Source organism: Tachypleus tridentatus, chromosome 7 (genome assembly GCF_004210375.1).
Source record: "Tachypleus tridentatus isolate NWPU-2018 chromosome 7, ASM421037v1, whole genome shotgun sequence".
Lineage (NCBI taxonomy): Eukaryota > Metazoa > Arthropoda > Merostomata > Xiphosura > Limulidae > Tachypleus > Tachypleus tridentatus.
The window spans coordinates 85,237,282-85,263,626 of record NC_134831.1 but is presented as its reverse complement, the minus strand read 5'-3'; the positions used below and the strand labels follow the sequence as shown (position 1 = coordinate 85,263,626).

At 34.8% G+C, this 26,345-nt stretch overlaps 1 protein-coding gene across 1 annotated transcript in view; it reads left to right on the top strand.

Moving 5' to 3' along the window:
- Positions 1-26,345, top strand: part of LOC143256089 (T-cell leukemia homeobox protein 3-like) — a 58,234-nt gene that overhangs the window by 16,475 nt on the left and 15,414 nt on the right. Inside the window, exon 2 of the mRNA XM_076512810.1 lies at positions 3,767-3,998. Within this exon, the coding sequence (XP_076368925.1) occupies positions 3,767-3,998 (232 nt within the window). The remainder of the gene's footprint in view (positions 1-3,766; positions 3,999-26,345) is intronic.

Genomic DNA, 26,345 nt, shown 5'->3' with positions numbered 1-26,345 from the left:
AGACATACTATTGTTGATACAATAAATAATAGTTTTATTGAGACATAATTTTGTTGATACAATAAATAATAGTTTTATTGAGATATACTATTGTTGACACAATAAATAACAGTTTTATTGAGACATACTATTGTTGACACAATAAATAACAGTTTTATTGAGACATACTATTGTTGATACAATAAATAATAGTTTTATTGAAACATAATTTTGTTGATACAATAAATAATAGTTTTATTGAGATATACTATTGTTGATACAATAAATAATAGTTTTATTGAGACATAATGTTGTTGATACAATAAATAATAGTTTTATTGAGACATACTATTATTGATACAATAAATAATAGTTTTATTGAGACATAATTTTGTTGATACAATAAATAATAATTTTATTGAGATATACTATTGTTGATACAATAAATAATAGTTTTATTGAGACATACTAGAGGTTGTTTGATAAATAATAGTTTTAGTGAGTCGTAACAGATATAGAGTGAATGATACAGTACAGAGAAGATGTCGTAAAAATGGATATTTTTATTAAGATAGAAAAAAATAGTATTATGAATATCAATATAGAAACTAGAGTTTATATCATAATAGATGTTAGTTTTATTTTACCTGAGATATAGGATTTAATTTCGTAAAAACGGTGGGTTTGTTCATGATTACGAGAAACCCATTTGGAATACAAATGTAGTCCAACAATGGCTTGTATGGGTATTAGAACATTAATTAAGTTAAAGCACAAAACAACGTGTCGACTTTCATAGGTCATCTTCAGGTTAACAAAGAGAGTTTGCAACTGGGTTTTTTTTTTATTGATGTAATAGTTGACTTTCATATAGAGATAGAAATATAGACATAATTGGTTTTAATTCATGCTGGTGATAGGTAGAGAAATCTTAAATAAACCGTCTTAAATATAATGGCTGTAGGTAAATTTTGGGTGTTAATGGTCTCTTTGCATAACTCACTTTTCATTTCATTCACCTCACTAAACAAAGAACTATGCAATGTGGCATTCATAGTTCTAGTGTCAGTGTTGTTTAAAATATCTGTCCACATAAGGAGAATTATGGGTTTGAACCCTGCCCGCAGTAAGTTTAACTTTTTTAGGAATATTTTTGTTTCGGATCAGGTAGAAATACTCAACTTATATATACTAGAACTAGTTTAACAAGAGTTAAGAACTAATAATTATTGTAGTTTGTAAGCGTAAGTAAATAGATTTTGAGTTAGAGATAAATCTAGTCTAAAATTACTGCGTTTGAAAATATCACAAGTGTCAATGCAATTTTAGAACTTTGGGGCACAACTAACTGCCAAGTGTTCGGTGTTGTGTATAGATTGCTAGAAATATACGCCGTACAGATAGGTAGGTGCATATCACGTATCTGATACGACAGTGGAGTAGACAACGGCTGTTTGATAACAGTTTAGGCTTAAGAGTAATGCAGTGTCATCAATTTTATTTCTTTTACAAAACTAGCTTTCATTATTCTCAAACAAACTGTTCAACTCTTAGGAAGTCGTCTAATAAGATATTAAACTAAGAAGCTGTGTAAATATGTTAAATCTGGAAGCTATGAGAAAACGTTAAAATCATAGACTATAATTAGCTGTCAAAACCAGAAGTCATGACAGGCTGACAAGATCAAAAGCTATGGTAAGGTATTAAAACCAAGAGCTATGAGAAGGTATTAAGGTCAGAGGCTACAGAAATATATAAAAACCGGAGTCTGTGTGAAGATATCAATATCTTAAGCTTTGATAATATATTAAAACCAGAAGCTATGGAAAGATCCTAAAATCAGTGGCTATGGTATAATATTAAAAGAAGGTACCAGAAAATATTAAAACCAAAAACCGTGGGAAGATATTTAATTCAAAATTTATGGGAACATTTCAAAACCGATAATTATGTGAAAATATTCAAACCATAAACTATAGTACGATATTAAAGCAAGAGGTTAATGGGGGATATTACATTCAAAGTTTGCTGCTTTTTGTAGTTAAACATAAAGCTACACGAATGACTATTTGTGCTCTGCCCACCACGGAATAGAAATCCGGAGACATAGCGCTGTGCCACTGGGGGCAATTCAAAACCTACAGTAAAATATTAATACTGGATGCTATGGAAAGATTAAACTCAGAAGCTATGATAAGATATTAAAACTGGATTCTAAAGGAAGATATAACATTCAGAATCTATAGTAAGATATTAAAACTGGATTTTAAGAGAAGATGTAAAATTCAGAATCTATAAAAGATATTAAAACTGGATTCAAAGGGAGGATCTAAAATTCAGAATCTATAGTAAGATATTAAAACTGGATTCTAAGGGAAGATATAAAATACAAAGGTTTTGATGTAAAACTGCAGACTAAAAGGAAAAAAAATTCAGACGTTGCAGTAAGATGTTAAAACTGTATGCTTTGGTAACATGCAAAAACTGGTGGCAATGGTAACATATTAAAATTAGAATCTAAGTTAAGATGTTAAAACTGCAAGATATAGAATATATTAAACTCATAAGCTATGGTAAGATATAAAAACTGGAGGCTGTGAAAAGATATTGAAACCAGTTTTGTAGAAGATAACCAGATAAAACTCGAAGCTGAAACCTAATTTTGAATCTCATCATGCTGAAATGTTTTTGCTTTAGTTGAATCTCATCATGCTGAAATGTTTTTGCTTTAGTTGAATCTCATCATGCTGAAATGTTTTTGCTTTAGTTGAATCTCATCATGCTGAAATGTTTTTGCTTTAGTTGAATCTCACCATGCTGAAATGTTTTTGCTTTAGTTGAATCTCATCATGCTGAAATGTTTTTGCTTTAGTTGAATCTCATCATGCTGAAATGTTTTTGCTTTAGTTGAATCTCATCATGCTGAAATGTTTTTGCTTTAGTTGAATCTCATCATGCTGAAATGTTTTTGCTTTAGTTGAATCTCATCATGCTGAAATGTTTTTGCTTTAGTTGAATCTCATCATACTTGAAATGTTTTGCTTTAGTTGAATCTCACCATGCTGAAATGTTTTTGCTTTAGTTGAATCTCATCATGCTGAAATGTTTTGCTTTAGTTGAATCTCATCATGCTGAAATGTTTTGCTTTAGTTGAATCTCACCATGCTGAAATGTTTTTGCTTCACTTGAATCTCATCATGCTGAAATGTTTTTGCTTTAGTTGAATCTCACCATGCTGAAATGTTTTTGCTTTAGTTGAATCTCATCATGCTGAAATGTTTTTGCTTTAGTTGAATCTCATCATGCTGAAATGTTTTTTGCTTTAGTTGAATCTCATCACGCTGAAATGTTTTTGCTTTAGTTGAATCTCATCATGCTGAAATGTTTTTGCTTTACTTGAATCTCATCATGCTGAAATGTTTTTGCTTTAGTTGAATCTCATCATGCTGAAATGTTTTTGCTTTAGTAGCGAGTATTTTACTTCTGTCACCTATATACGTCTATGTTCGACTTAACTGTTTAAGGTTGGTCAAAAGACTAGAAGCGAGGACTTGCTTTTCCCGTTACATAAGGATCGTATAAATATACTTTTAGAGTGTTTTATATACTACATTTTACACATCTCCATCCAATTGTTTATATTAAAAAGTCTAGTGTTTGAAGGACAGTAAAACTGTGTGACGTCAGCGCTCGTACTTCAGAATATGCATGTATACAATATATATCTAGGTAACCTTGTTTAACAGAAGCTTCTGATATTAATATAGCTTATTTTCTCTTCCGTCAGCTCTTCCACCCGTGACTACCAGAAGGATAGGCCATCCATACCAAAATAGGACGCCACCAAAGAGGAAAAAACCAAGAACGTCCTTTACCAGGATGCAGATATGCGAGCTAGAAAAACGTTTCCATAAACAGAAGTACCTGGCTTCTGCAGAAAGAGCGGCACTGGCCAAGCAACTGAAGATGACGGACGCACAGGTCAAAACGTGGTTTCAGAACAGGAGAACAAAATGGAGGTACGACATTCGAAATATCTTGCATGACGTTAGCGTAGCCACAAATGACTCGATAAGAACAAATAAGATAAACATAAGACGCGAAACACTTGATAATATAAGAACAGTTTACATTGCACACTTAGTAAGTTTTACATTTTAGACATTATCGAGTTCTATACTTACGTGTAAACACGTGACCACGTTAGGCACATCGTACGATGAATATTTCAGTGAAGACTCGTCAAATGGAAAGTATTTCTTTTATAATATAAAATTAAACAGTATTTTTTTCCTCTCGTGGACGGCTTCAAGCGTCTCCCATAAAGCATCGAGTGTTGTGCATATGTGACTTCATTAATATGCAACTATTTCATACAGTTTTTAAGTACAAAATAATTTCAGAATCCCTAGCTGGAGGTCTCGCTTTCTGAAAAATTAGGTGTTTCTATTTAGCTATGCAGACTTTCTGTGAGACAATATAATGAACACAATTTATATGTTTAGATTAGACGTAAGAGCAAGCTCATTTCTTAGGTGTACTTGATATTACCTAATAAATGATGGCTTTCCGCTACTTAACATATGATATTACCTGATATCGATGCAAATTACAGTTCCAAAGGAAAGTATCAGATTATAAAATACGCAATACAATTTCACAATCAGCCCAACGCGACCTCCATTACAGGTCTGGTAATATATATAGATATTCGTTCTGGACTACTTTGAGATGCGGGCTAATTTGAATTCAATATATTCATGAGCTATTCGTAATCCTGTTAACATTTAACTCTATAATAGAACTCCTTTTATCAAGTTCAAAGTAGCGCCACCTTTAAGGGAAATTTATTTATTTATTTATTCATTTGTCAATATGAATAAACAAAGAAAACGACGTAATCGTTTGATCCAATTCGGGCGGAAAGAAGCAGATCAGATCAAAACTTTTCGAACGTGTAATCGATTATCAAAGGTCGAGCATTGGTAGGACCACTGTAATAATGGAGATTTATACGGTTTACTGTTTCTTTGATCCAGTAAACAACTGTTTTTAATAACAAAGTTACTATCACTCTTTCTTAAACACCAACACGCTTGTTTCTTACCGTAGTCTCTTTCAAGTCAGCTCAGGGTATATCATTATCTACGTATCTATATAGATATAAAGAAATATAAAGTTTTCATTACATCTTTGTTTGAAAACTTGTACTTGAAAACAAGGTAAAGTCAGTTTTCAATTTCAGTCTTAGAAGAATCATATTTTCCGATTTGATGAAAAGCGAATACATTTAGCAGGTTCACACTAGGAGACAGGTATGAGCGCATTTGTAATATTTTTGGAACATTAATACTTCCTGAGTTGAAAACACCAAAATAATTCATTTGAGACTTTTCAAAATTAATTTATGTTGAATGAATATCTTGATGCCTTTATCTGTATATTGATCTAAGAAACCATTTGAAAAAACTGTTGGATACACTTAGATATACTATTCGGTGTTAAATTTTGCGAACCTCGAGAGACGTACTGTGTGGACCAATAACTTCAGTTCAATATTACGTTTTGTGAAACCGGAGCGACGTAATGCGTGGACTACGGCGTTCACACTTTTCAGTGTTGTTTCAGTGTGAACGAAAGTTGTTCGTAATATTTACCAATCGTATCGAAAATAAATATTATGCTCTACAGTTCTTGGTGTAATCTTACATTGTAACCACATTTCGTGTGCTCAGTAATTATCATGTTCACTTCTTCATCCTTCCTAAAACAAATTCTATATAGATATAACAGTACTGTCAGTTGTATGTTCATGTAACTAGTTATCTATATAGATATACCAATAATGTCTGTTGTATTTTCATGTAACTACTTATCTATATAAATATAATAGTACTGTCTGTTGTAAGTCCATGTAACTACTTATCTGTATAAATATAATAGTACTGTCTGTTGTAAGTCCATGTAACTACTTATCTATATAAATATAATAGTACTGTTTGTTGTAAGTTCATGTAAGTATGTCGTGGTGTAACCATGGGTCTTCACCAAATTCAGTACGTAGGTTCATTGGGTCTATGTAACGACACATACACATTTTCAGTTATTATTTACGTTTTTGCGTTTCTTATCACTACTTCGCCCCCATCATAACAATATGATGAAACAATGTAAAGAATCATCTAATTTATATAAATTTAACGACACTGTGTGTTGTGTGTCCTCGTAACTATATCGCAGGGTGTGTATAAATGTTCACCAAAATTAATTTGGAATATACAGTTCGAATCCCACTACCAAAGAAGCTCACCTTTTCAGCTGTGGGGAGTGTTATAATGTGAAAGTCAATCCCAATTTTCGTTGGTAAAATAGCAGCACCAGAGACGCCACCATGTGGTATTGAATAACTAACTTCCTTCTCTCTAGTTTACCACCGCAGAATCAGTGACCTAACTCTCGTGTAGCTTTGCGCGAAATTCAATAACACGTACAAACAATTTCGCGTTACTGTGGGAACAGGAAACAAGTGTTTATATCATAGTTGTCAACATGGGTGATTGTTTAACCATCGCACTAGAGGTGTTTACGTTGATGGCTTTTTTCATGCTTATTGAAATTATGGTAGCCTGGCCAATAATAACAATGAACGTAAATATTTAATTGATTGTTTGGTTTGTTTTGAATTTCGCGCAAAGCTACACAAGGGCTATCTGCGCTAGCCGTCCCTGCTTTTTCACTGTAAGATTAAAGGGAAAGATGCTAGTCATCATCACCACCGCCAACTCTTGGACTACTCTTTTTACCAAAGAATAGTGGGATTGACCGTCACTTTATAACGCCTCCATGGCTGAAAGGACCAACATGTTTGGTGTGACAGAGATTGGAACCCGCGACCCTCAGATTACGAGTTCAGTTCCTTAACCACCTGGCCATGCCGGGCCAATTGCTATTGAAAGCCTTATTAAATAACAAGATGTCAATTACATTTTGAAGATAAACCAATTGTAATTCAGACATATTTTATCTGGTATTCATTCTGTCTCAAGTTTCAATGGTTTTTCCTGCAGTAAGGCCTCGTAGATAGCTATGTTCTTATCAGATAAGAATGTGTTATTTCGCCTGACTTATTTCACTTCAAACGTTTTATGTTTATTAAACGAGTTTATGATCTCCCGCTAATACTACAGTCGTTATGAAATCAATGGGAAACTTTCGAATTGTTAGTTCGTGATTTGTATTCGTTCCAACTATATTTCACTGTTTATTCCGTAATGTGTAAACATACACACGTCGTCTTTCTCCGAATATAAAGTTGCTAAGTTTAAATATCGGTTTTTTTCTTACGCTGTTTGGGTTTGAATTAATATTTCTAAATGATTATTTTATTTCTTCTGATACCTTCCAGCATTGAGGGTTTTTTACTTGTTTGTTCGCCTCCTTCATTATGATACTCCAGAGGGCGCTACGGACACCTTCAATCTGGTATATGATATATATATGACATATGAAAGTACTTCCAGGCTTATGAAATATGATAATACAGGAAGTAAAATGGCGAAAACAAAGTTTTCACGTAATCTAAGAAACCATATATTTTGAAGTGCTTGCCAATAATTTATACCTTATACCATTACGAATATATTAACAACGAAAAACTATATTCCAGAACTTAAATTCAAGTGCATTGCTTCACATTTTCTCTCGTTTCTGCGGCAACATACCTTACGTCGTTGTAGCATGAAACACAAACAGAGAAACTATCTTCACAAAAGCTGTGAACAGAAACGTCTGTGCATAACGCAATAATAAGGGAGGGGTGATTCTTCTATGAAATAGTCTTCGTTTTTTTGTTTTCTTTGGCACGATAACCTCATTTATAACATGCATACAAATCTTCCTCAAGAAATGCTTCAACACTGACTGCCTTATGCCTTTTAAATTACCCACTTCACAACGTTTCGCATACTCCGGTGGAATTACAGTAAGTCTACGGATTTACAACGCTAAAATAAGGGATTCGATTCATTCGATGGACACAGCAGATAACACATTGATGCAGCAGATAATACATATATATGTATCTGCGTTGAACCTGAGCCTCACATGGCCAGGTGGGTTAAGGCGTTCGACTCGTAATCCGAGGGTCACGGTTTCGAATCCCCGTCGCACCAAACACGCTAGCCCTTTCAGCCGTGGGGTGTTATAATGTGACGGTCAATGCCACTAGTCATAGGTTAAGGAGTAGCCCAAGAGTCGGCGGTGGGTGGTGATGACTAGTTGCCTTCCCTCTAGTCTTACACTACTTAATTAGGGACGGCTAGCGCAGATAGCCCTCGTGTAGTTTTGCGCGAAATTCAAAAGCAAGAGTGAAGCATAAATTATTAATAATTTGAACCACATTCATTAACAGTGATTTCTGATAGAGATAGGCTTTAAATTTATTCATTTCAAGTTCTTTGTTCAACTACAATATATACGAAAAGGTATCATGAGAGCCAGTCAAGGTATGTGTATGTGTGTGTATAAGGCCTGGAAAGAACCAACACATATTAAAACTTAAAATATTTGTTCATGGTTACTTTGGATAATATATTATTTTACACGTCGACTTGAAAAAAATCGGAGTTTATAACCGAGATTATAAAACATGTTCCACCCAACATGATTCTTTTTACAAACTACCTCTAATGCTGGTTATGACGTTTAAAAAGTAGAACCTGAGATCACCATTGTTTGTTGGTAAACTAAAAACCAGACAAGAAATGGTTTAAAGTATTACGTAATATACTAGTTGATTCGTAATGTCCTAAAAAAAAAAAAAAAGGTCCAAGAAGTCTTGATAAAAATAAAATAGACTGATATGTTGTTAACATTTACTATTGTAATTCTAGTGCTGTAACTCACACTATATCTTGTTTCGTAGAAACACTCGCCATGATTACACACACACCTACCACCATCATCACCTACAGTCCAGTGTTAACTATATCTCACTAACTGTAATTATCTTTAGTCAATACACGTATCACAGTCACCACCAATAAGAAATTATTAGATTGTATTAGTTCTTGTTTTTATATTACTATCATTTTCAGTTATAAATAAGTTAAATTAATAAGTTTACTAAAAACATAAATATTTCTTAATTGGCTAATCCAAATAGAAATTTTCTCTTTAATAACAGAATACGCATGAGCGAAAAATATGACAATCAAATAAACCGATCAATTTAACAGTTGTAATACAACGAATATATTTAGTTTTCAGTAAACAGACAAAGCTTTAACATAAAGTATTTGGTTATTAGTGACAAGAGACAATTTTAATAATTGAGTTTAGGTTTCAGTACACAAAGACAGCTGTAACACAATATATTTAGCTTTTACTAACCACAGACATTTGTAATATGACGAACATACTTAGTTTTGGTAACCGAATATGTGTGAAAGATGTAACACTATGTTATAGTTTTTAGAAATAAAAACAAAATGAACCTCTAAGATGAATATTACTTGTATAAAATAACTATAACACTGGCTCGTTTAGAGTTCGTGGTACACCGAGACAGTTGTAATCTAGACACATATCAAATGCCATTTTATTATATAGATTTAAATTTATACAATAGATTAGTTTTACCTGAGAACCGGAGTTTTTTCTTCCAACTTGTGATGACTTACTTTCTCACCTATGTATTAGTTTAATTTGGAAGACTGATGAATAGTATAGCTACCGCAAGATGGATATGGTTTATTGATAGCGATATTGCCTGTTGGTTTTGAAAGTTTGCAAAATGCAATTCTTTTGTTGGTTTTTTTTTTTGTTTGGATGTAATGGTTTAAGATTAACTCTTTATTAATACTGATTATCAGTCAGAAACAGCTGGTACAAGCGGATAAAGTGTAATCATATAAAAAGCAAACAAGTGAATTTTTTCATAAAATCCCGAAGTTACCACCTGAGAACAAAACCTTCTGGACTTCGTACCCTTTAGGTTACGTCATTCATGACGTCATTGAGTCGAGAGAGTTTCGACTCCAATAGCAAATCACGAAATGAAAATAATTAATTGTCTTCAATTTGCTCTATGAAATCAAATACGTCACACACATACAAAAAAAAAATGTTTTGCTGTTCTTTCATGAAAATAAAAATTATAAGATCCGTTTCAACAGAAAGGAATGCCTGCCACTAAGCTATTATAACATTCAAAGACTTTTTTCTTTTAGAAGAACCCATTGTGTTCATCCCGACAGAGCATGTGCACTTTCACAAAGCCCACTGTATAGCGATCGTTTTCATTTTTTCATTTTAGGATAAAAACACTCTCAGAAAAATAGTTATTTCAGCTTTGGTTGAACTAACTCTTATTGCTAATTCTTCGGTTCACTTTAAAATAAAAGGAAAAGATGCGGAACTAGGGTGGGTAAATAAGCAAATACTGCACCTTTTGGTGTGGTTTGTTTTGAATTTCGCGCAAAGCTACACGAGGGCTATCTGCGCTTACCGTCCCTAATTTAGCAGTATAAAACTACAAGGAAGGCAGCTAGCTAGCCATCACCACCCACCGCTAACTCTTGGGCTACTGTTTTACCATCGAATAGTGGGATTGACCGTCACATTATAACACCCTCACGGTTAAGAGGGCGAACATGTTTGGTGTAACGAGGATTCGATCCCACGACCCTCGGATTACGAATCGAGTGCCTTAACCACCTGGCCGTGCCGGGCCTAACATTGCGGGTGCTTTTTAGAGCCTATGATATATTCTTGAATGAACAGTTTCTGTGATTCATAATAACAGATTTAATGAGCCGTAGGTGACCTCTTTAATTCACTACATAATCCGACACCTTTTGACGTCAGTCATAAAACCCTAATGTCATATAAGTAGACGCCTCGATGATTTCAATGACAAGATCTCGTGACAGTCCTACCAACCCACAAGTGATCGAAGGGTAATTTGATCGTCCATCCCACCCCTGCTGAGCTTCACGCCTCCTGCTGAACACGCGTGACACCCTTTTATTGCTATTACTTGACATACAGCAATTGGCAACTAGGCAGTAAACGAGGGAAATTGACAATGCATAACTTGTCATTCTCTTGGGTGGAACCTCCATTCGATTTCACTTTCTCGTCTCATAATTTCACACTGATGAAAGGAGGCTGACAAAATTCTGAGTTCTCTTCACCTTAATGGACTTTGGAGAAATAAAAAGAAGCAAGTAACTGGTGCTGAAAGTAAAATAATCGTTCGAAGGATAAAACTAACCTTCTCACAGGGTGAACGTAACTTCAAGAATAAATTGTATACATTCGTGTGAGATACAATTTAAGGATAAAAAAACGCAACATCATTACGTTTTTACACTCTCGGTTGTGCTTTTAAATTAATGTCAGCTAAGCTTATGGTTCTATTTCTAGATGTTCCTCATGAAAATATTGCGTTAAGAGAAAGTAGAGATTTCAGTCAAACAACAACCGTTATAAGCTAGTTGTGTCGTCTTGGGAACGAGCCATTTTATGTGGTATGTCTTTTGTATTTAGCTAAACATCTGAAATTACTTTCTGCACGTCGTGGCGCCAACTTCATCGTGATTATAGGCTTCCATGACCGAACTGCTTTGCTTGCCACTGTCTTGTAGCAGATCGCCCTCTATCATGAGGTTAATGTCATCTTTAATACAGCAGTGTATGTTAGTAAGCCCGTGGCGATCAGGGACGACCGCTGTCTGGGCTATGAATCTTGCCGTAGAATAACCTCCTGTTTGCTTCGATTCGGCGCAGACATAAAACATTCATTTTTGAATTCGCTAGTAGATGTTGTATGTTACCTGTAAGCTAGTGGAAGGTAAAACGTTCCAAGGTAGTGGAACTTCCGTGCTAGGGTCTGAAGACCTTATAATTTGTCGGTTGCCGACTTACAATCAAACGGTCGAATTGGATTACAATTCGTTTTTAAGATGGGTCTCTGTGTGTTCTTGGAAGTATATTTTACGCTATTACATTTTATGAGCTTGTCTGTATAAATCTATAGAATAAAAAAATGCAACAAAAGACGAGGACATATTTAAAATGAGAATAATTCAAATGAACAACTGGATGGAATCACGTGCGTGACACTTGTGCTCCAGGGGAAATGTGCCTCAAGAAATCTACGGATTTCATTCGTGTCAATTATCGTGAAAACATTACATTTCTTCATTGTATTTTGTATCGCATAATTTAGCATTATTATCAGCTGCTAGAAAAAAAATGTGCTGGTAATAATTTTTAATGCACTGACGTTAGAAAGTCGTCATAAAAAATGTTGTGTGTTTTTAATCGCACTCAGTAAACCCGATGAAAGCCCAGCTATTTCGAGTGCTCGACTTGACTTCACCAAGACGAAATAAGTCACAAAATACACCGTAGCTAATGAAATAATGTGTGGATTATTTTAAACGAAACAAATCCATCCTAGGAATCCCATAGAAAACGACTGGAGGTGTAAACCTAGGATTCCTTCCATACACAACGACTGAGATGTAAACCTAGTAATCTCCCATACAACGTCTGGTGTTTAGACCTAGGAATCCCATGCACAATGACTGGGGTATAAAGCTAGAAATCCCATACACAACGACTGGAGTGTTATAACCCTAGGAATCCCAAACACACAACGATTGGGATATAATGATGATCATGTCGAACCTGTGATAAAAATTCATCCACAGAATACAGTTTTCTCCAGCTGAAGAGATAACGAAAGAATCACCGTTCATCCATAGAATACAGTTTACTCCAGCTAAGGAGTAACGGAAGAGTCTCCGTTCATCTACAGAATACAGTTTACTCCAGCTAAGGAGTAACGGAAGAGTCTCCGTTCATCTACAGAATACAGTTTACTCCAGCTAAGGAGTAATGGAAGAATCCCCGTTCATCCACAGAATACAGTTTACTCCAGCTGAAGAGATAACGAAAGAATCACCGTTCATCCATAGAATACAGTTTACTCCAGCTAAGGAGTAACGGAAGAGTCTCCGTTCATCTACAGAATACAGTTTACTCCAGCTAAGGAGTAACGGAAGAGTCTCCGTTCATCTACAGAATACAGTTTACTCCAGCTAAGGAGTAACGGAAGAGTCTCCGTTCATCTACAGAATACAGTTTACTCCAGCTAAGGAGTAATGGAAGAATCCCCGTTCATCCACAGAATACAGTTTACTCCAGCTAAGGAGTAACGGAAGAGTCTCCGTTCATCTACAGAATACAGTTTACTCCAGCTAAGGAGTAACGGAAGAGTCTCCGTTCATCTACAGAATACAGTTTACTCCGGCTAAGGAGTAACGGAAGAGTCCCCGATCATCCACAGAATACAGTTTACTCCGGCTAAGGAGTAACGGAAGAGTCTCCGTTCATCTACAGAATACAGTTTACTCCAGCTAAGGAGTAACGGAAGAGTCTCCGTTCATCTACAGAATACAATTTACTCCAGCTAAGGAGTAACGGAAGAGTCTCCGTTCATCTACAAAATACAGTTTACTCCAGCTAAGGAGTAACGGAAGAGTCTCCGTTCATCCACAGAATACAGTTTACTCCAGCTAAGGAGTAACGGAAGAGTTTCCGTTCATCTACAGAATACAGTTTACTCCAGCTAAGGAGTAACGGAAGAGTCTCCGTTCATCCACAGAATACAGTTTACTCCAGCTAAGGAGTAACGGAAGAGTCCCCGTTCATCTACAGAATACAGTTTACTCCACCTAAGGAGTAACGGAAGAGTCTCCGTTCATCTACAGAATACAGTTTACTCCAGCTAAGGAGTAACGGAAGAGTCTCCGTTCATCTACAGAATACAGTTTACTCCAGCTAAGGAGTAACGGAAGAGTCTCCGTTCATCCACAGAATACAGTTTACTCCAGCTAAGGAGTAACGGAAGAGTCTCCGTTCATCCACAGAATACAGTTTACTCCAGCTAAGGAGTAACGGAAGAGTCTCCGTTCATCCACAGAATACAGTTTACTCCAGCTAAGGAGTAACGGAAGAGTCTCCGTTCATCTACAGAATACAGTTTACTCCAGCTAAGGAGTAATGGAAGAATCCCCGTTCATCCACAGAATACAGTTTACTCCAGCTAAGGAGTAACGGAAGAGTCTCCGTTCATCTACAGAATACAGTTTACTCCAGCTAAGGAGTAACGGAAGAGTCTCCGTTCATCTACAGAATACAGTTTACTCCGGCTAAGGAGTAACGGAAGAGTCCCCGATCATCCACAGAATACAGTTTACTCCGGCTAAGGAGTAACGGAAGAGTCTCCGTTCATCTACAGAATACAGTTTACTCCAGCTAAGGAGTAACGGAAGAGTCTCCGTTCATCTACAGAATACAATTTACTCCAGCTAAGGAGTAACGGAAGAGTCTCCGTTCATCTACAAAATACAGTTTACTCCAGCTAAGGAGTAACGGAAGAGTCTCCGTTCATCCACAGAATACAGTTTACTCCAGCTAAGGAGTAACGGAAGAGTTTCCGTTCATCTACAGAATACAGTTTACTCCAGCTAAGGAGTAACGGAAGAGTCTCCGTTCATCCACAGAATACAGTTTACTCCAGCTAAGGAGTAACGGAAGAGTCCCCGTTCATCTACAGAATACAGTTTACTCCACCTAAGGAGTAACGGAAGAGTCTCCGTTCATCTACAGAATACAGTTTACTCCAGCTAAGGAGTAACGGAAGAGTTTCCGTTCATCTACAGAATACAGTTTACTCCAGCTAAGGAGTAACGGAAGAGTCTCCGTTCATCCACAGAATACAGTTTACTCCAGCTAAGGAGTAACGGAAGAGTCTCCGTTCATCCACAGAATACAGTTTACTCCAGCTAAGGAGTAACGGAAGAGTCTCCGTTCATCCACAGAATACAGTTTACTCCAGCTAAGGAGTAACGGAAGAGTCTCCGTTCATCTACAGAATACAGTTTACTCCAGCTAAGGAGTAACGGAAGAGTCTCCGTTCATCCACAGAATACAGTTTACTCCAGCTAAGGAGTAACGGAAGAATCTCCGTTCACCTACAGAATACAGTTTACTCCAGCTAAGGAGTAACGGAAGAGTCTCCGTTCATCCACAGAATACAGTTTACTCCAGCTGAAAAGATAACGTTGAACTACGTAGACCAACATTAAAAACAAATAAGTTTGCGAACATAATATATCTATCATTACTACCAGCATATCTTGTTACGGAATTTTCTTTAACCTGTTCAGTGCCGTAGACGAGATAACTCGTCCAAGCCGATTGGTAACACAATGCCACGGACGAGTTAATTCGTTTTCAATAATAACTGACCTCAATGCTAGATGTCAGCACCATGCATGCATTTGACCTACTTACAAATTGTTTCACTTTCGATCCAAAATGGCGTCACGAAAAAGTTACAAAATGAAGAAGCATTACAGTTGAATTTTGAACTTGGTTCGAAGTTGCCGTAGCTGCTGAAATACCAGTCAACAGGTTAAAGTTAAATATCTAATTTGCTTGCTAAAAAGATATAATGTAGTGTAATGTATATCAAATGTAATGCTTCATAAAGTTAAAATGAAAAACCTGCTTTCCTCAGGATCATCATAAAATATTTTGACACATTTTAAACGTAAAATATGGCGCTAACATAAAAGGTGTCATGTCCCAGTGTAACGATACCCAAGTATACAATGTAACATAAAGAATGCCAGTCCCAGTGTAACGACACCAAAATATACAATGCAACATTAAAAAGTACCACGTCCCCACGTAACCGAACTCAAGAATACAGCGTATTATGAAAGCCACACGTTCCCAGGTAGCGAAATACAATATGCATAATAACATAAACAGCACTACGTAACCACGCACACGTAAATATATAAGATTACCCATAAGCTAATGAGGTTAGAAACCATTTTAAATTTAGATTAATAATGTAAAAAATAGTGCGCGCATGTAATAATTATTAAAGGTGTAAAATGATGATAAATAAATATTGATAATGAAATATATGAAAACATTCCGGGTATCTTTGAATTAACATTTCTTAAAGTATCACAAAACTTGACAAATAATTACGATAATTCATAAGCATTGTAAATGCATAAACATTTTGTAATTCAATATCTAAATATAACATAACAGTGTGAGAAATGCATACAACAACAATGCTGTATTTACCAAAATAAGGAAGTGTATATTATTTGCTTTCAGGTGTAACTCAGAGAGATGCTCATTCTTATGTCGTTTGATGTTTGTTTCAGTGTGACTTTAATTGGTGTTTGTCTCAGTCAACATTGTGACTTTAATTGGTGTTTGTCGTGGACAACAACGTGACTTTAACTGCTGTTTGTCTCTGACAGTAGTGGAACTATGATTGGTGTTTGTCTCAGATAGCAGTGTGACTGTAATGTTTGTCTCAGACAGCTGTAAAACTTTTATTGAGGTTTGTTTTAAACACCAGCGTAACACTGCTTGAGGTTTATTTCAAACAGCAATGTAACTTTGATTAAGGTTTGTTTCAAACAGCAGTAAAACTTTGATTGATGTTTGTCTCAGACAGCAGTGAAACTTTGATTAAGGCTTGTTTCAAACAGCAGTGTAACTTTGATTGAAGTTGGTTTCAAACAGCAGTGAAACTCTGATTGAGGTTTGTTTCAGTCAACAGTGAAACTTTGGTTAGCGTTTGTTTCAGATAGCAGTGTAACTTTGATCGAGGTTTGTCTCAAACAGCGACTCAGATTTGATTGAGTTTTGTCTTAGTTGACAGCACAACATTGATTGTTTTTAGCCCTTTAATGAATGGGTTACAAATTGTCCAAGAACTTTTCTTAGACATATTTCCAGATAATGGCGTTTTGAGTTAGCACTCTTCACCAACTGATACAGTTTAGAAAACAAAACAGCGTAGCATATAAGTTGACAACTTAAATTAACGTTTTTCTTTCTTATAGAATTTCGTCTTTTCCATATGATGAAATAAGGTGGAAATAAGTTCGATCGGGTTCATATTTTTTGTTCATTGTGGAAGTGATCAAAAGTCAACTTATGTATGATGTTCTTACATGGTTGCACTTAAATAGAAACTTAGACTAATGGTGATTTTGTTTTCATAGATTATTCACTTAGATCGGTCCTTTCGCGTATAAATGTTTATAGTTGGTATATTTTTGTTTATAATTAAGCACAAAGCTACACAATGAACTATCTGTGCTCTGTCTATCACGGATATCGAAACCTGGTTTCTAGCGGCGTGAGTCCGCAGACATACTGCTGTGCCAGTGCGGAGCGTTTGATATATACTTACGTTTACAACGGTTGTTCACTTAGATTAGTCTTACCATGTATAAATATCTATACTTAATATATACTAATGTTTACAACGGTTGTTCACTTAGATTGTAGATTACATGGCAACATTTTATAAAGTCGTATTTTAGTTTCGGTTCAGAGTTGTCAACAAGACTTTATCATTTCTTTTGACCATAAAAGATACTATATATATTGACATTAATATTGTAACTTGTAGACAACGGTACTTGTGTTTTATGGGTGTGGTCTAGAGTCCTGTACCTCAAACATTGGTTTACGCTTTTCCTTACACCAAAGGAAGGAGTAAAGCGTAAGTATTGTCATCTGTTATGCTATTCTAGGAGTAAGATCGTATGTTTTTAACAGCAAATCAGTAAACGATTTTACATAACCTCTAAGTTCACAAGTGATTCTATAGCATCCTAATTTCAGTACGTAAGAACATCCTGATTTCAGTGCGTAAGAAAGCATAATTTTGTCTATTCTGGTTTTCCGACTAGAACGTGTAAAATACTTTGTTATCTGAATACAGTTATGCGGTTAAAACAAATAAAACGATGTAATCTTATCACAGTTATTCGGCTAGAATAATTAAAACACTTCTAATCTAAAAACATTTGTTCTCGAATAAATGAAATACTTTGTAATCTAAACGTACAGTTATCCGTCTAGAACAAGTAAAATAGTACAATCTAAACACGGTTATTCGGCTATAATAATTAAAACATGTAATCTAAACACAGTGATTCAGCTAGAATAAATAAAACATGTGTAACCTAAACACAGTTATTCTGATAGAATAAGTAAAAGGTGTAATCTGAACGCAATTATTCAACTAGAATAATTAAAACGTGTAATCCAAACACAGTTATTCGGCTAGAATAATTAAAACATGGAATCTAAACACATTGACTCAGCTAGAATAAATAAAACATCTGTAGCCTAAACACAGTTATTCTGATAGAATAATTAAAAGGTGTAATCTAAACGCAATTATTCAGCTAGAATAATTAAAACGTGTAATCTAAACACAGCTAGTCAGCTAGAATAATTAAAACATATGATCTAAACACAGTTATTCAGCTGAATAAGTAAAGAACTTTATAACTCAATAAAACAATCTTTTGGTATTTTCAGAGTGTTTAAATAACTTTGCATTAAAACGACGCCCTCGGGCATGTGGACGAAAAGTAACGTTATAAAAAGAGCAGCCTCAATTCGCCCATTCTTTCTGTTCTTCCATTTATGAACACACCAAATGAGTAGTCACATCCATTGTGTAGGAAGGTAAAGGAAATTCATAAAATGTTAAAACATTGTACGTTGGAATACGTCCAATGGGAGCAGTCCGAATCCTTACGGTTTCACACTCCAGTAAAGATTAAAGTGATACAAAACCATCTAGAAGTGACTACTAAACGCAGAGCAATCCATTATACACAATGTTTGAAACACACAGAGGAATACGCTTCTGTCTGTGAACAACCACGCTTTAAATAAGTAATCTCTCGCTTCTGTGTAAGAGGGAATTTATCACGGATATCAGTTTTCAATTTCACATTGTTTCTCGCTAAATGGAGATGCTTACCATAAATTTGAAATGTCACGTTCCAGTTTGCATCTGCATGGACAAGTCTTTAGCAGACAGACAGAGAAACAATGGAAATATGAAGGTTTTCTTTCTAAAAGGAAAGCAATTATCAGTCGGGACTATCAAACTGTAAGCAAGTTTTATCTAATTGCTTGTAGTTGTAAAGAATACCATCCATAATATTCTCTAATACGAAAACTTACTTCATAACAAGTAATCAAAGCGTAGCAGATTCGTAAGGAGTAATTAATTTGAGTATCCATTTAGATAGATGCCAGACCATCTGGTATGACTTATCTATGCGCTTGCTTCTTCTTTTTTTTTTTCTGACTAAAATAGATATGCAAAACACACCCTATGGTATTCAAGCAGCTTACGTATGGTTCTACTGTATAAACAAATTTAGCTGTATCTAAAATATATTTATTACGGAGCTAATAATAACGCCGTTAATACAAAGTTTGAGGAATTAATCGTTACGAAACATTTTCCTTGCGTCTCCATAACTTCATAACGAGTATGATACAAATTTATGAGGAACTCACTTATGTGGTTTATGGGATTTTTACAAACTAATTGAATAGTAATCAAGACAATGATGTGTGATTTTTTTTTGACAAAATTTCGTAACGTTGTGGCTTTATTTTTGTTATTGTTAACTATTGCTTTGTCGCTAAGCATAGTTATCAGGCTAGTAAACTCAATGTTTAGTCACATTACCATGCCAGTAACTTAAAACTGAGTTATTTTGTCTCGACGGTAAGTCGGCACTGTCTTTTTTCTTACTTATGAATATATTTCTCTAGCAACATCACATCTGGCTTGAATTTTAAGAAACTCTTAACTAGGTTAAGTAAAATGAATACGAATTGTCCTTTAACTGTTTCGATACAGTAAAGGTAAGTTGTGGCTTAACTGTTATGTTACAGTAATGAGGAGTTATGGTTTAACTGTTTAATAGTCATACAGTGAAGAATAGTTACGCTTTAACTTTATAATACAGTAGAGGTAAGTTGTTTTTTAACTATTATAATACATTAAGTATGAGTTGTGATTTAACTGTTATAATTCAGTAAAAATGAGTTGTGATTTAACTCTTATAATACAGTAACGGTGAGTCATGGTTTAACTGTTATAATACAGTAACGGTGAGTTGTGGTTTTATAACAGTTAAGCCACATCAGTACTGATGAGCTGTGATTTAACTCTCATGATACACTAGAAATTAGTTATGGTTTAACTGTCATAAATTACACTGGAAATTAGTTGTCGTTTAGTTGTAATAATACAGTAGTAATGAGTTATGGTTTAACTGTTATGATACAATTATGATGAATTGGGCTTTAACTGTTCTAATACAGTAAAAGTCACGTGTGACTTAACTGTTGTTGTAACAGGTTGAAACAATGCATGTATAAAGAGAGAAAGAAAAGGCGAAAAACAAATAACTAGTTCACATCAACATAAACAGTGGACTTTGTGTGAAGTGTTATAATATCTTCGTCAGTTATTCAGTTGTTTTGATTAAAACATTATGGGAAACGTTTGGATAAACAAATAATCAGTAATAAAAGCAAGGGATTAAAACTGGAATCTTGAAACGTCAGGATAATGAATGTAAAGTAAGCATGTTTTCAGTGAAATAACTGTTTTTACTGGTGTATATTAGCCTCTTCGTTTATTTGTTGTGGTTATTTCATATACGCTAGAAATACAAAATGAGAGTATTTTTGCATTTTGAGTTCTTATGTAATAACAATAACAGAAATACATGATATAGAAGGAAATGAAATATGAAACTATTCATAAAAGAAAGACTGACTTGTGTCTATTAAAGAGTAAGGATTCAGGGTTAGCAAAATGGAAAATAAAAATATTGATAATTCTTGACATATTGTTTTTCACATTGAATGTAATTAACTTTTAGACAAATCCAACATAACATAAAAATAAGTGTTCTCCTACAGAAGGACATATTCATGACGTAAAACTAATTTTTCTTCCCCTACAGAAGGACATATTCGTGACGTAAAACTAATTTCTCTTCTCCCACAGAAGGATATATTCATGACATAAAATTAATTTCTCTTGTCCTACAGAAGGATATATTCATGACATAAAATTAATTTCTCTTCTCCTACAGAAGGATATATTCATGACATAAAATTAATTTCTCTTCTCCTACAGAAGGATATACGTACTTTACATTCTGATATTCCCTCTAAAGATACACAGTCAATTTCTGTGTTTTTTTGTAACACCTATGTGAATAACGAATGAACAAGAAGTAGAAAGGACTCAGGCTACTGTGTCTGTTATATTAAACAAAAATTCGTTTCGATTATGTTGAAGTATATGACAGGTTACAGTGTCTAATAGTATATATAGATAGACCCAAAGGTTTCTTGTAATCCTATAGTGTTATGTTATTTACTGTTGGGTTTTTATCATGTAGACACTGAGATATGAATTAATTATCTATTTAATTATGATCTAATCATTATAAAATGTCGAACTAAATTAGAAATACATAATGGAAATTATGGTCGTTTTCTAGATGGCAAAAATTGGCATTTTTCGACAATTGCATGTTTTTTAATTATTATTTTTACAAAATCGTTAGGCTTAATCTTTGAGACGCATTAAACTGATATCAAGAACACTTTTCACTAAGTTAAAATGTGTAAAAAACAACAACACACTAACTTGCTTAGGAAATTAATCAACGCTAATCAGATTTTAAAGCCCGGTATGAGATGCGAAGGCCTTTTTATCGGGAATGAAATATTCTCTTTACTTTAGGCTTAATATGCGATGACGCCATGACAGCTGCTACTAGCATATTATTATTATTATTCGGGAAACTGCGCGTTAGTCAGGCTGTAAAGAACTGCGAGTTAACGGCTTCTCTAACCCTATTTCTACCACTCGAGTTGCCTGTCGTAGTTTAAAGAGCTTTGTCATAGATACTCTGTTCGTAAATGTCGAGCACGTATATACTAGGTGTGTACACGGACGATTATAAAATTGTGATGAACTATATTCAACTCTACTCCACCCAAGATCACGTGACCTGTCAGGTTGTCTTCGCGAGATGTGCTAGCGCTTCAGCTCGAGTCACGTGGTTGTAGCAGGTAGTCGTAAACCTGTTAGCAGGGTTTTAGTTCCACGTGGCGGAAGCTATAATTACTGCGCGTCCTTGCAATACAGACCATTCCTAATAGTATTTCACAAAAAAGAAAGAAAATTATAATAATAAATAAGTTAAACCTTGCTTTGATGTAGTAATTTAAAGGAAATTAATTTATTTGATTTTTCCTTTTACAAAAAACATCTCCAGAAAAGTAGATTGGCTTCGTTTGAATTGAAAGACCGGGCATTTGGAATCAAAATGCTGCTCGCGGATTATTTAAGGGCAATTTAGAATCAAGTTTAACGTATATACTAACCGGTTGATCCAAGGCAGGTGTCTCACTACGTGAACTATAAATAATTCATTTAGAAAGGTTTAACGAGTTAACTTTTCTACAGTAGTTCCACTTTATCACGGTGGGTGTACAGAAATACCGCAAACGAAATATTTTGCATAATTACGAAATGAACTTATGTAATTTATTGTTTAAGATATAATCGTCAGTGACCGTTCTATCAGAAAATCATTCTGAGGTACAAACCTATATGACTATGATTATAAAATTTTGATAAGGACTTTTGATGAATCAGTGTATTAATTAACTTATGTTGCAGTTCACCTGAAGTTAGGACTACTGAAATTATAATTAATTACTCTATTCTGTGTAGTCTACTCTTTCATAGTACGTACTGTGTGTGTATGTGATTTATTATAGCAAAGCCACATCAGGCTATCTGCTGAGTCCACCAAGAACCTCTTATTTTAGAATTGTAAGTCCGTAGACCTACCGCTGTACTAACGGGAGAATAGTACGTACTGAAAAATTTCTTCAGACTTAGTTCTTCTGACAAAGGTTCATTTATTGTTTATTTTATCTTTTTTTATAAATTAGATGTTTATTTGTTTTTTGAAATTCGCGCAAAGCTACTCGAGGGCTATCTGCGCTAGCTGTTCCTAATTTAGCAGTGTTGGGCGAGAGCTAGTTATCACCGCCCACCGCTAACTCTTGGGATACTCTTTTATCAACGAATAGTGGGATTGACCGTCACGTTATAATGCCTTCACGGCTGAACGGGCGAGCATGTTTGGTGTAACGGGGATTCGAACCCGCGATCTTCAGATTACGAGTCAAGCTCCTTAACCACCTGTCCAAGCCGGGCCTAAATTAGAACGTCATTAATACGTAATTGCATTTTTCGTATGCTATATTACGGTGTATATGTTCTTCAACTTTAATCGTAAAAATGTGCAAAATAACATTTCCACAGAAGGTCTGTTAGATGTTTGAAATAAGATTATTACACGCTTGTGTTATTAATTATGGTTGTGAATTTGTTTTATTTATAGTCAAGTATAAACTAATAAAATGGGTTATCTGAGCTATGTTCACCATGGCTATGGAAACCTAGTTTTAGCGTTTTATAGCATTATAAGACTCTAGATTTACCACTTTATTATTAGGGGTAGTGGTGGAGATTACAGTCGTAAGAGTTGAATGTTTGTTTGTTTGTTCTACAGAAGGATATATTCATGACATAAAATTAATTTCTCTTCTCCTACAGAAGGATATATTCATGACATAAAATTAATTTCTCTTCTCCTACAGAAGGATATATTCATGACATAAAATTAATTTCTCTTCTCCTACAGAAGGATATACGTACTTTACATTCTGATATTCCCTCTAAAGATGCACAGTCAATTTCTGTGTTTTTTTGTAACACCTATGTGAATAACGAATGAACAAGAACTAGAAAGAACTCAGGCTACTGTGTCTGTTATATTAAACAAAAATTCGTTTCGATTATGTTGAAGTATATGACAGGTTACAGTGTCTAATAGTATATATAGATAGACCCAAAGGTTTCTTGTAATCCTATAGTGTTATGTTGTTTACTGTTGGGTTTTTATCATGTAGACACTGAGATATGAATTAATTATCTATTTAATTATGATCTAATCATTATGAAATGTCGAACTAAATTAGAAATACATAATGGAAATTATGGTCGTTTTCTAGATGGCAAAAATTGGCATTTTTCGACAATTGCATGTTTATTAATTATTATTTTTACAAAATCGTTAGGCTTAATCTTTGAGACGCATTAAACTGATATCAAGAACACTTTTCACTAAGTTAAAATGTGTAAAAAACAACAACACACTAAATTGCTTAGGAAATTAATCAACGCTAATCAGATTTTAAAGCCCGGTATGAGATGCGAAGGCCTTTTTATCGGGAATGAAATATTCTCTTTACTTTAGGCTTAATATGCGATGACGCCATGACAGCTGCTACTAGCATATTATTATTATTATTCGGGAAACTGCGCGTTAGTCAGGCTGTAAAGAACTGCGAGTTAACGGCTTCTCTAACCCTATTTCTACCACTCGAGTTGCCTGTCGTAGTTTAAAGAGCTTTGTCATAGATACTCTGTTCGTAAATGTCGAGCACGTATATACTAGGTGTGTACACGGACGATTATAAAATTGTGATGAACTATATTCAACTCTACTCCACCCAAGATCACGTGACCTGTCAGGTTGTCTTTGCGAGATGTGCTAGCGCTTCAGCTCGAGTCACGTGGTTGTAGCAGGTAGTCGTAAACCTGTTAGCAGGGTTTTAGTTCCACGTGGCGGAAGCTATAATTACTGCGCGTCCTTGCAATACAGACCATTCCTAATGGTATTTCACAAAAAGAAAGAAAATTATAATAATAAATAACTTAAGCCTTGCTTTGATGTAGTAATTTAAAGGAAATTAATTTATTTGATTTTTCCTTTTACAAAAACATCTCCAGAAAAGTAGATTGGCTTCGTTTGAATTGAAAGACCGGGCATTTGGAATCAAAATGCTGCTCGCGGATTATTTAAGGGCAATTTAGAATCAAGTTTAACGTATATATTAACTGGTTGATCCAAGGCAGGTGTCTCACTACGTGAACTATAAATAATTCATTTAGAAAGGTTTAACGAGTTAACTTTTCTACAGTAGTTCCACTTTATCACGGTGGGTGTACAGAAATACCGCAAACGAAATATTTTGCATAATTACGAAATGAACTTATGTAATTTATTGTTTAAGATATAATCGTCAGTGACCGTTCTATCAGAAAATCATTCTGAGGTACAAACCTATATGACTATGATTATAAAATTTTGATAAGGACTTTTGATGAATCAGTGTATTAATTAACTTATGTTGCAGTTCACCTGAAGTTAGGACTACTGAAATTATAATTAATTACTCTATTCTGTGTAGTCTACTCTTTCATAGTACGTACTGTGTGTGTATGTGATTTATTATAGCAAAGCCACATCAGGCTATCTGCTGAGTCCACCAAGAACCTCTTATTTTAGAATTGTAAGTCCGTAGACCTACCGCTGTACTAACGGGAGAATAGTACGTACTGAAAAATTTCTTCAGACTTAGTTCTTCTGACAAAGGTTCATTTATTGTTTATTTTATCTTTTTTTATAAATTAGATGTTTATTTGTTTTTTGAAATTCGCGCAAAGCTACTCGAGGGCTATCTGCGCTAGCTGTTCCTAATTTAGCAGTGTTGGGCGAGAGCTAGTTATCACCGTCCACCGCTAACTCTTGGGATACTCTTTTATCAACGAATAGTGGGATTGACCGTCACGTTATAATGCCTTTACGGCTGAACGGGCGAGCATGTTTGGTGTAACGGTGATTCGAACCCGCGATCTTCAGATTACGAGTTAAGCTCCTTAACCACCTGTCCAAGCCGGGCCTAAATTAGAACGTCATTAATACGTAATTGCATTTTTCGTATGCTATATTACGGTGTATATGTTCTTCAACTTTAATCGTAAAAATGTGCAAAATAACATTTCCACAGAAGGTCTGTTAGATGTTTGAAATAAGATTATTACACGCTTGTGTTATTAATTGTGGTTGTGAATTTGTTTTATTTATAGTCAAGTATAAACTAATAAAATGGGTTATCTGAGCTATGTTCACCATGGCTATGGAAACCTAGTTTTAGCGTTTTATAGCATTATAAGACTCTAGATTTACCACTTTCTTACTAGGGGTAGTGGTGGAGATTACAGTCGTGAGAGTTGAATGTTTATTTGTTTTGAGTTACACTTAAAACTACATAATGGGCTATCTGTACTCTGCCCACAACGGGTATTGAAACCTTTTTGTGGGTTTTTTTACCGTTATAAGCCTCTAGGCTTGTCGCCTAGCTACTAGGGCTAATAGTGGGGCTTACTGTCACGAGAGTTGTTATTAATAACTAAGCCCGGTTCACAGAATGATTTGTTGTTTTTTTCAAAACATGGTTGGACGATGGTATGTAGA